At 44.0% G+C, this 12,207-nt stretch overlaps 1 protein-coding gene across 4 annotated transcripts in view; it reads left to right on the top strand.

The window, feature by feature from the left end:
• Window positions 1-12,207, top strand: part of AUTS2 (activator of transcription and developmental regulator AUTS2) — a 785,815-nt gene that overhangs the window by 709,519 nt on the left and 64,089 nt on the right. For all 4 annotated transcript variants that reach the window (XM_086475189.1, XM_086475190.1, XM_086475191.1 and 1 more), the window contains exon 6: window positions 3,644-3,692. In XM_086475189.1, the coding sequence (XP_086331315.1) occupies window positions 3,644-3,692 (49 nt within the window). The remainder of the gene's footprint in view (window positions 1-3,643; window positions 3,693-12,207) is intronic.

Here is a 12,207-nt window from a genome sequence, read left to right on the forward strand (position 1 = left end):
GCCGCGCACACGCACGCACCTCCCGCACCGCCATGAGCCCCGGGCCGGCAGCCGCGCTTAACCCCTGGCGAGCAGGTAACGCCGCTTCGCCCCGCGGGGCCGGGCAGCGGGGCGGGGGGGGCGCGGGGTCCGGCTGGGCTCGGGGCCCCCCCGGCGGCGGAGGGCAGCGGCGGGAGGGAGGGCGAGCGAGCGCGCGCGGCGGCCGCCTCCGCCCGGCCCCGCGGGGGGAAGAGGGGCCGCGGAGCGCGGGTACCCCGGGCCGGGGCCGGGGGAGAGGGGCGGCGGCGCTCCGCGGGGGCCCGCGCTGGCTCCGCGGGGCGCGGGCAGGTGCGCGGCGGCCGGGGCCGGTGGCGGTGCAAGTGCGGCGGCGGGGGCTGTGCCAGGCGTGAGTCGAGCCGCGCTGTCTGGGCAGGAAATATTTTAGTCGTACGGCCGCTTGGATGACACTGCGTTCCTGGATGAGGGAGAAATTCTCTTTAGGACGGGGGGGGGGGGGGGGGGGCGGTGGGTTTGGTGTTGGTTTTTTGTTTTGTTTTGTTTCTTTTAGCCCAGGGATTGCTGACTTGTTTCCTTTCGTGTTGAAAAGGATTAAGCTGCGCTTGGTAGCAAGGGGATTTATAAGGGGAAACGGCCAAAGTGCAGGGAAGGGAACTGTTCAGAATCGGCTCCGGGTTTCGCCCTGCCTGTGCCGGCGCTGCGGGAGGGCGACTGCTTCAGCCGGGAGGGCTGCAGGGCTGGGAGCGCCCCGCTCGGGCAGCGGGGTCCGTGTGGCTTCCCAAAATGTAGCGTTGCCGACTGACAGTGTCTTTCGTCAGCTGCTCGAGTGAGACATGGAAGTGATCGGGATAAAGGGGAACGAAGAGAGAGTTTTACTTGTCTCGTGTAAAAGGACTAGCCAGGCTCTCCGTGGCTTGAACATCAAGGTTTGGCCACACTGCCTTAAAGCACCCGTCATGGAAATAAAGGCACTTTGTCTGCACAGATTCCTGTCAATACAGAAGAGGTTTTAGGTCAGCACTGCGAAGGCATTGTGTTTTATCCTTCTGCGTTAGTGATGAATTGTTGTGGTTTGGGGTTTTTTTTTAATTAATTTGGTGTTTTCTTCCTTTATTGTTGCATGATGTGACTGCCTAACTACAAAAAAATAGTAGTTGCATGGAAATTGAGACAGTATCTTATCTGCTGGCAGAGATAGTATTCACTACTGTAGCACTGGTACCTTGCCCTAATTGCTTTTCTGTATTTAAAACCAAATTTTAAAGTAATGAAACAGGCAAAGTTCCATCTCGCTCTTCAAGCCAGTGAAATGGGTTTGGGTTATTTTTACGGTGACCCGGGCAATGGGTTTTTTCAAGTTGCTCTTCCATTCAGTGGTGTGTGGTCAGTAATACAAAATAAGGTTCACTCTTGGGCAAGCTTTGTTTTTGTAAAACTATTCCTTTTTTATTTGCACGTTGTACTGATAATCATCTCCCAGTTTGCTCACAAGTGATTCTCAGGCAGGATGTATTGTGCACCACGTTATGTCCGAGAAGTGCCACTTCCAGATTTCACAGCAGTGTTTCTGACTGGTTGATGTGATAGCACAGAAAAAGGTTTCGCCTGAAAAACCATAGCTTATAAAAATCTGTTGGTTGATGCTTGGCATTAGAGGAAACTTCTTAAAAAAATGTTTTGCTCTTTCTGGTGGTTGGAAAAATCAAGCAAATAGGAAACTTCGTGTTTCCCTACGCTGTCGTGTTTTGAAACAGTAAGAGAAAGTAATAGCTGAAACCGTAAGAAGTTAGTTTGATTTTTAATATTGGATTGTCTTTCTAAAAAGAAAGAATGGTTCAGAGAGTTTGAGAGAAGCTGCATTTAAAAAGACAACAACAGATGAAATTCACTGGAAAAGGTTATTTTTAATCAGAGCAGGCTGACTGGCAAGGTTAGGAAAGCATTGAGCATCTCTTAATTTGTTGAACTAATATTGGACTGCTCTTTAAAGCACATGGCCCTCTTGATCTCTTAAATTTGTGCATTATTCACATATTTTCAGTAATTTGGAGAAAATCATCACTGAACAGTAAATCCATCATTGGGTAATAAATCCAGTGTTTACAAGGTATTTAATCGAGAAGAAATGCACCAGCTCTGCTTTTAAATAAGCCAACAGTAATCTAGTGAAATCTGTCTAGAAGTCTGAAAAAAATAAAGCTATTTTTAATAATTAATCATAGAAATCTTGTATGTTGTTAACTCGAGGGTAAACAAATCATTTTAGTGTATTGCTACACTATGATATGCAGTCTGAATTTATCAGTAATTTCACACCTAAGTTTTTAGTATAGTCGAGGTATCTGTGTTGCTCGTCTGATGGTTTTTATCTGATTTTGAATTATGAAATTCCTTCCATTTAACAAAAAAAAAAAAAAAAAAAAAAAAGAGCCTGCTTTCCAAATAGTGGTTTTAATTATTTTTCCTGAATCCAGTGAGAAAACAGTTTCCAGGAGAGGACTAAATAATCTTTCTCAAGTGTTGCATTTTATCCCTGTTTGCAGTATTTCACTACTGAGCACATTTCATTCGATGCGTTTTCAGAAAGCAAACTCTCTCTGCGGGGCTGGATCCAAGACACAGTTCAAAATTGAACAGCTCTCTGCGTTTTGTGAATGTGGAGGTGGTAGAAGTTTAAGCTTTGGATGTCTGTGTGTATTATGTGTGTGTGTGTGTGTGTGCGCAAACACAGCAGTACAGGGATGCATAAACTTCATGCTTTCTGCTTTGGGGCTCAGGATGTTTGTAAATTAACATTTGCAGTGTTATCTTCCCCCGTCTGGTTTCTTGCCATTACAGTTTGTGAAAGGGGGAGCTCAGTGTTTCTGTGTGAAACTTAAGGCTTTTTAATAATAGGTAGAAAGATTAACTGGCATGCTTGCATACAAACAGCAGTAGTAGATGAGGTACTAGCACAGTATTAGGAGGAAAATACTCCCACGGATAAAGGTGGCTTGATGAAATATAACGTGGATTATTAGTTCATATGGAGTATGGTGTCAAGAATCAGGTATTCTGATGAAGGCAGATATAACATGGAAATCCATAGTAAATACTAAATACCAACGTACTCTTTATTTTTCAAAGAGTTTGTAAGAGCAATTTATAAAATTACTAACCTCAGTTATCAGCACTGCTTTAAACATGGTAAAAATAAAATGCTTGTCACAGTAGAGGTCTCCAAAAATACTTTAAAAATTAATTAAGAAATCCGCAGTTCTGCAAATTCCCGAAACTGGGCCGTCTGCTTCAAAATCATGACTCTTCTCCGTTGCAAAATCAATGTCAGAATGTATTGGATAATTACAGTACAAAAATACAGTTTCTCTGTAGCTAGTATGTTGAATAAAAAATTTATTTCTTTCTTTATTAAATAGAATCTTTCCAAATAAATAGCTGCACTGCAGGGCGGTGAAGCACAGCCAAACAGCACCACCTTATGGACGTTTTCTTTGGAGGCTGCAGCTTCCATTAGCTCTCTTGGTTTTGTCACCTGATTTGTTTCTCTAAAATATACATACATATGTGTGTGTATAAATATACCACCACGCCTTTTGAAATCTATCACTTGCAGAAAATGTAACTTTTTTTTTTATTGGTCTTTCAGGCATCTGATACCAGCTCTGAAAAGCTGTTCAACGCTGTTACGAATAAAGGTAAGACCGCAGTTCACATCACAAATGTATTTTTTTCCCCACACATTTCTTTTCATGGCAATTTGAATGGAAGATGAAATGTAACTGTCTTACAGAAATGTCGTAATCAGCTTGTTAGTGCTTTTTATGTTTCTCTTGGTTTCAGACATGTTCTGTATGCTTGGTAATTGCTTTGCTTAATATAAAATATAGGCTTTAAATAATGCATTGCCTGCCAGGTCAGAATTAATTTAAATAACAATATTAGGGAATAGTTTATTTTACAAATGGCTTTAATTTAAGCTCATTTAAATAACTGTAAGAGTTTTCAAAATGTTTTAACTTGATTGTTACTCATCAGCTACATGATAGACGTGGAATTATGAATAGCCAATTTGCACTGCTGACAGTAATAACCAGCCAACGTTTAGTATTCACAGGATAATAGTCATAAACCATGGCTTACTGTGCTGTGTGCTTTCTGTAGAGTTAATAAATGATATAGAGGGCCACATTTAAATATTCAGTATCCCATTAATTTCTTCCAAACAGCAATCCAAAGAGAGAGTGGCTAATGATATTACACTACATTAAGGGAAAACTTACCCTAAATCAGCGCTAGTGAGCTTCTGCGCAGAGCTTGTCCTGAAGCAGCATTATTAGAAAGACTGTTGGGGGGGGGGGGGGGGGGGTATTTTTAATTCTTATTTTTGATTTAGTTTGGTTTTGCAAGGAGGGTTGAGGGAGCAGCTCCAGGCATGAGTTGCACCAAGGAATATAATTCGAAGCCTGTATAATGTGCCTGGGTTTTACCCCACTGTCTCACTTCTTAATGGCAGTGCATGATAACTGCTTAGTAAAAGGGTGTGATTCTAGCTGTAAACCCACAGTATTTTAACTCACTGGTTTTTTGGAACATTTGTGTCAGTTTGCATTAGAAGAGACAGATTTGATGAGTTTGAGATCCAGGGTTTGCTTTTTGTTGTTGACCAGGCGTGGATTTGTTCAGTATTTGCCCTGTGTGCTTCTTGCCGCATTTGGGTTTGTTATTCTAGTGGGTCATTCTGGTGTTTTTCTGTCTCTTTTAATTCCATGAAGCTGCAGTGGTTTAACTGGGCACAGTATGTGGCCCCAGTACGTTTGGGATTCCCGTGCTGATACACCATTGCTTCTGAAGTCTTTTGCTGCCTATTGAATTATACCTATATTTAATTGCGTTATGGATCCGTATCCCTGTTTTTCATGTATTAGCATCCTTTGGAAGTACAGTCTGGATTATTTCTGTGGTCTAACTAGGTTATCTCACTTGGCAAGCCTATATATCCTTTCTGATTAATTGCATTTACAGGTTCCCCCTCGGGCCCTCCATAGGCAGAGCAGAGGTGGCACAGACAGAAAGGAAGAGTTGTGTGTTTGGAGTGACCCCAGGCCCCCGAACGACATGTGACTGCATCTTTATTTTGCTAATTCGCTGTAAAAAAGCTTTGGCATTTGAGCAGCCCTTTCCTGGGGCTGGGCCAGGGCAGTGGAGAAGCCCGGGTGGTGAATCCACATTCCTGGAGGAGGCCTGTAACCAGGGTGAGGGGCTCTCCTCCCCCCGGAGGTGGCTGATGAAGAGTAGGCCCCTCTTCCTTTCGTTGGGTTTTTTTTGGGTTTTTTTTTGGAATCAAACATATTTCCCACATTCTTATTTTTGTTTACTTACCGAGCTTGGTTCGTGGCATCTATTCGGTTGTGAATGCCCATGCTTGACAGGGAGCCTTTTCTTCCGAGGTACTTTTCTTTGGTGATTTAGTTCCCTTGGAAGGATTAGAGTTTCTTTGTGTAGCCTAAAATCAACATGGGCTTTTCGAAGCTTTGCTTGGGAAACCGTACACAAATAAGCTTTTTAGTTGACGGTAGATTATTCCTTTGCCCCTTATTTCCATCAAAATGGCGTCTTTCTTTTCTCCTCCTGAGTTTCCCCTTAAAGCCATATGCTAATTCCTGTTGGTAACATGAATGACAAGGGGAGAATCAATGCAAATCCAGGTGCGGCCAAACCAGGCTGACTGGTATTTTCTTTTCTTTTTTTTTTTTTTTTCCACTAGGAGAAGGAGATTAAGGGGAAAGAGGGCAAAAAAAAAAAAAAGCATAGGGGACAGTTTTGTTAAAGGGATTAGCATTCAAACTGCTAAATATCGGGAAAAGAGCCTCAGAAAAGATCCCGTGTTTGGAGATAATGTCAATAATTGCTTGCAGCCAGGTGCAGGAGCTCTCGCTGGGCCGGGGGTGGTTGAGAGGCTGTTGCCTTCTCTAAGTGTCTGCACTGGGGGCGGCTGACGACTGCCCGGGCGCTGTCAGTTTGATATATTCCAAGTTCAAGTTCTCTCTCTGCAGTTCAGTCTGTTTGCTTCCAAGCCAGTTCTTCCCCCCTGTGTTGTCCATGGCTACTTTTGCCAAAAGCAATAAAAGTCACTCGTAAGAAAGGTCGTATTTGCATTGGGTAAATCATGATGAAACCTTCAAAGCTGCTGGCTGATGGACCAGGCTGGGAGGGCTCGGCAGACTGACAAGTGTACATCCCTCCGTGTCCACAGCCGTTCCTCTCAGATGTCCTGCAGCTACATGTCTCACGCTTACTCTTTTTTTTTTCTTGCCACTTCTTTTGCAGAATTATTTATAGCTGGGGTAGGAGAAATTACAGAAGTAATGTATTTACAAAGCAGGCAGAAATCCTGAAGCATTTTAGGTCTTGTGTATACATTTTGTCTCCTTTGTGTCATTTAGTTGTGGACTTCAAGGCTGACAATGAGGTCAAGTTTAAGGTGGGATGGATTAGTATAGATGTGTAATGTGGACCAGTCCCTTCTTCAGAAATACTAATAATTTAAAAAATCTAGAGCAAAGTGAAATTCCCCCCAAAACCTCCCTTGAAGAAGTGAAACCCCTTGAGGAGAGGTCTTTCAACTTCCATTTAGGAGTTGGCTGTCCTTAGAGCTGAAAGGGAAGATACATCCCTAAATCTGGAAGGGTCCTGTGAGTTATGGGGGCTGGCCCATGGATGTTGGGTGTTGGGGCCCCTCAGGGCTGGGATATGTGTCATAGCCAAGTGATGCCATGTTGGAGAGGCCTGTGGGGTTCCCATGTCCGCACTGTGCGGGGTGGTCCCCAGCCCTGCACCATGTCTGCAGCAGGACTGGGAGTTCAGGGGGTACATGGCTTGGTCCTCAGGGCAGGAATCACTGTATCTGCCACTGAAACGAGTTGTCCCTGGTCGTGAATTGGAGCCCTGTGCTCCATCAGTCAGGCAGGAACACTTTACCTTATAACACTTAAAATTATCTAGGGAAATGATTCCCATGGAAATCCAGGTGGCTGTGTTGCGAGATGAGCACCTAAAAACTCCCAAGGGTCTGACCCTTAGTAATGCTTGAAAAAGGAGCTGTTGCCGTCTAAATAAATGAGGTGGACAAGGGATGGAAGAGGAGTGCATTGCCTGCCTGCTGCTCCCGGTCTGTCCCTTCCCTCCCTGGAGGCTGGGCCTTCCAGTTTGGGATTGCTGCTTATAGTCTTTAAGTCTTTGAAAGAACATAACTTTTCCCTTCCCTCTAAGAGCGTCAACCTTAGCACCATTAATCCTGGCCAAAGTACAGGTTTTGTTCATGAATTTTTGTAACATGACTTTCCAGCATAATTAAATTCCATTATCTCTTAATAATTTAAATAGACACATCTGAAGCTGTAGAGCAGGCAGCTCCTACTACTACTGTGTGTTTCATTTATGTTAACTCCCTCCTACGTACCCTTGGAAAACAGCTTTTCCTGGAGGGAGAAATGAGTCCCAAAGTGATGAAGTTTTCATTTGTGCTGTATATTGAAGTTTGCCTTTGATCAGAAACACAATTGGGCTGTTACAGCTTTTTATGTTCAAATTGTTTACAGGATGTTCATGTAAACTTTATGAATCCTTCTGCTTTGTGGCACCACCAGCTGTCAGGGAAATATTTATACTCTCAGCTGGAGGTAGATCAAGGCGTCTGGGTTACTCGTCCTCACTGGCGGCTGAAATACCGGTCAGATCAAGCCCTGGCTTTTTAGGTGGTTCTACAGCAATATCCTTCCCTAGAAAAACAGGCATATTGTTGTTTTTCCCCTCATCTGTCTGTGGTGAATCATGTCTTGAGGATCCTCTACGACATCTGTTTCTGTAAACAAGTAGGCAGCTAAAGTTGGCAAATGCTTCTCTGCTGATCCCATTCACAGGAGATCCTTGGCTGTAGAGAAGTGCTCTTGCTCTCCAAGTAAACCATCCCCACAGCATCTCATGTTGAGTATAAGCGGATCTGCTGCTCTGTAGATGGCACGTGTGCAATATTAACATGGTCAGCATGCCAGAGAACTGGCTGCTGCTGCCTCCCTCCTTTTCAGGGGTCTTCAGGAATCTACCTAACATCTGCACTCGCTGGATGTACATTCTCAGTGTTGCTTTCCATTCTAGGGGGGGGTCTGCTGTCTGCATATCTTGGCCCTCAATGAAATGCATCTTCCTAGCTTGCTGTTAGGGCTCCGGAGCAATCCCAGTGCTGCAGGAAACCCACTCGTCGGCCAGCAAACCTCAGGGACTGCTGAGTCATGTGAGCAGTTCTGTGTATTTCAATTTTTTGTGGTGGTTATGATGGCTTACCCTCCCGAAGTGATACGCTGACGATGGTGTCTCCTTGCCTTTCTGGTGGTGATTTCCCTGGTGGCTTTGGATCACTTGTTTTGTCCGTTTAAATGGCTTTTCACTATTTTCCACGTGAAAGCTCAGTGTCTCATTAGTGAGGGACTTGATGCTGGAAAAAAGCCTCCTGGTTTGAGGACCTGAGGTTTCTTGTGCCTATGAATTAGATTAGAAGAACCTGTGCAACAATTCACTCTAACTTCCAAGTCAGGCAGACAAAAAAGTCAATCTATGTCTTGAGATGGTCCTTTGTTCTAGTACACAAAAGCAGTTATTTCTGTGCCATGAAGCCTTTATCTAAGCAAGGAATTTGTTCCATAACTTCCCCTTACGTGCATCTCCTGAGCACAAGCCACTCCTTTCCAGATGTGTGCTTTCCATGTCCCCTCCTTCTTTACATGCTGGAAATTTTTTGGCTGGGATATGGCAGTCAGGCAGGGTTGCTAGTGCTGGGAGATACCGTAGCTGTTCTGTAGCTGCAGGAAAAGGTCACTGGATAATGTGATGTGCCCAGTGTGCCCAGAGGGACAGGAGAAAGTCAAAGGTAGCCTCTTCCAAAATCTTACAGATTGTTAAGTCCTCGAACTTATGGTCTTATAAAATGGGAGTCTTCCAAGGCTTCACTGATAATTTTTAAGTTAGTAATTAAAAACAAAACTGTAAACCAGCCAGCATGGTACAAGCACCTGTAGGCACTGGCTTTCTGTGACCAAAATAGCAGAGGGAGACAGTTGAAAGTGGTGTCCTGGGCACCCTTGTCCATTTGGATTGATACTGAGTACCCTTTGGTGTCAGCTGGTGATCATATTCCCCTAAGGGTTCACTTAAGACTATGGATTTTAGAAAACTAATCCCAGTCTCAGTGCAAAACGGCAATATTTACTAATATGTAATTATATCCTGAAATTTGATTTTGATTTTATCAAAAAAGACCAGTGTTTGGCTGCAAAATTAGAAAACGTGATAATTAGTTCAAAGTAAGGTGAAAAAATTCTTGGGGTAGGAGTGTTTTGATGACAAAGATCCTGACTTGGCATACCTGCAGTTAGTGGAGTCCACACTGGAGTCTGGCGTGAGATTTCAAAAATGCAGCATCCTGCAGACCTCCCATATCTGGCCTGCTGTTACTCTCTCCCTTGTAATAAAATGCTGTTTTCACTGAAAATGTATGTTTATTTAACTAGGTCTCTTTTTGCTTCACAATCTGGATTCCATTCAGTCAGTTACCACTCCAATTAACTAACAATTATTTAACATTAACAGTAATTACAGACGCCAGTTAAGCGCCTACAGATGTCAACTGTTAGCTTTGTACCTAATCACTCAATGAAATGGAGAAAGTTCAACAAACATCAATTAGCCAAGCAATTAGTATGAGGTAGGAAAGAGCATGTTATCATGTGTGAGCTGATTCAATTTATTTTATTTTGTCAGTAAAACACACACACAGAGACAAGCAGCAATAAGTTGCTGAGATTAGATAAAGCTGTATTGTTTTGCTGTTTATACAAGATTTTTTCCCCTCCTCTTCTTTGCCTTACACAACTTAAACGTGCTTTGCCAGGCATTTGTTATCTTATCAAATGCTTTTCATTTCAATTGGAAAAGCACAGCAATGTCATTTTCAGCAGAGCAGCAAAGACCATTTACACCAGCAGAACTGTCACCTTAGCAAAGCTACTCCCACAAGTAGCTTTAACTTGTGAGTTAAACCAAGGACCACGTAAACACCAGCGTGCTTACGCCATGGGTATGTAGTTTAGATAACACCACACACCATGCATTGGTTCCTTCATCTGATTTACCAGTGTATTTAATGTTGATACTGGGTTGACTTGGGCTCCACAGCACCTTGATTAGGTTGTAAGAGGGCAAAAGGGCTTCCTCAAAGGATGCGTCAGCAGGGCCTGAGCTGTACCAGCTGGAGGGTGGAAGCAACCTCCACGGGCTGTTCCCACTGCGTGCCACTGCCTGAAGAGGACGGCCTGTCTGCAGCCGGGGTGGGGAGGAGCTGTGCCTCCAGCAGCACCATGTGACGATGTAGAGTGTGCTTGTGTGGCTCAAAAAAAAACCCCCACCAAAACCTAGGCAAGGGCCATAAATTAACTTTACCTTCAGAAAGAAACGGTTGATTTCTAGCCACCATCCAAGGTGTACTGCAAGCCTCTCTTTTAAGATCTTTTGAAGACTGTAGACCTGTGCAGAAAGTGCTCGGTATGTGGCGTACAGTGTACGCAGGGTGCCCGGGCTTCCCAAGTACCCAGCTGTGCCACTAACCCACCGGTTCACCTCCCTAGTCCCTTTTTCTATAGGATCTAATGTCTCTTCACTTGGCACAATTTAACACCTCTTGCTCAGGCTGTATTACATCCAGCTACTGTTAATTTTAAAAAAAAGCACTCCAAAGTATCTCACATCCTACAGTGATCAGTCTTGACACTCTGAATGTCAGTAGGAGTTTCACAGGGACATCTATATGAATTGTGCTTTTTTTCCATTTTTATAAAGTCTTCATAGCTGCTTAAAAACCGAAGCAAAGAGGCTTTTTTTTCTTCCAGTTCTCCACTGTCCCCCAAACAAGAATGCCTTTTGCCTTTGTCACCACACCGACATATTTTTAAATGTTTCTCCACATAAAATGATCCCACAAAGCAAGATATTATTTAATCATACAGACTCCATGAAGTTACTTGAATTAGTCCTTGTTTTCCAAAGTGCGGGCATAGGAGCTGAGAACCACAGGCAGATCTCACCATTGCTTTCCAAAGTTTCAGCTTTTTTTTTTTTTTCTAGAAAAAGAGTCTGAACATGTGAAGAAACCCTTCAGTGTGTGATTTGAGTGCAATAATATTTGTCTGAGTAGGCAGAAAGCCTGAAATCGAGCTTCCAAGTGAGAGCTACCACGTTCATTCTGGTGGCAAAGACCTTGTGAAGGATGATACTTTAAACCAGTGAATTTGTAACTTTCTCGTGGCTCAGCACAGATTATCCAAAAGAAAAGGCAGGGCCTTGTCAGGAAGCAATGCCACTGTTTCTCAAGATACAGAAAGGGTCGTAAGAGGGCAGCTTTAGTCTCATGGAGCAGAATAAACTGACCCTGATTTGTTCTCATTTAGACTTCAGTTCAGTTATGTGCTTCATTGCCTGGCTTCAAACACTTGTTAACACCCAGCATTGACTTAAGTGCTTTGCTGGATGAGGGCCACAGGTGTAAATCCTGTGACACCCTTGACACTTTCAGGCACCCAGGCATCACTTACATTTCCTTTTTATCCTGTCCCCAGTGCACCTCAATGACCGAGGGGGGCTTGAGCCCCTTTTGCCAGTCCCTGTCCCCAGCAGGTCCCACCCTCTTCCCCCACCTTGCTGCTGCCCTGGCTTTGGTTGGGCTCTGTGAGCTGAGTGATTTCTCCCCAGAAATCCAAATGCAGCAAGAAAAGGGGGATGATTTCACAGGTCAGTTGCCAGAGTGAAAGGTCCAGTGCAGGGGAGGGGGCAGATTTGGCACTGGTAGGATCAGCCTGGCCACAGTGTGGCTTTGCCCTGTAATCACAACTTGCCTTGGTATCGTTCAGTGCGTGCAATTATGTAGTGTAACATACACTGTTTTCCGAGCTAGATGTGACTAGTACAGCTGCCAGGAGCATGCTGAGAAGTGCTTCAAGTGGCGAGTGAGTCTGTCTGAAAGGGGCATTGGGCAGCATTCAGCAAGCTGTTTAAAAAAACCGGTGTGAATGTATACTGAAAAAGTGGTGAACAGAAGAGCAGATAAACCGATTTAAGTGCCTTTTAGAGCAGTAAATGGCCTTGATTTACATATACTGGGAGAGT

This window comes from Leptosomus discolor, chromosome 18 (genome assembly GCF_034619465.1).
Source record: "Leptosomus discolor isolate bLepDis1 chromosome 18, bLepDis1.hap2, whole genome shotgun sequence".
Lineage (NCBI taxonomy): Eukaryota > Metazoa > Chordata > Aves > Leptosomiformes > Leptosomidae > Leptosomus > Leptosomus discolor.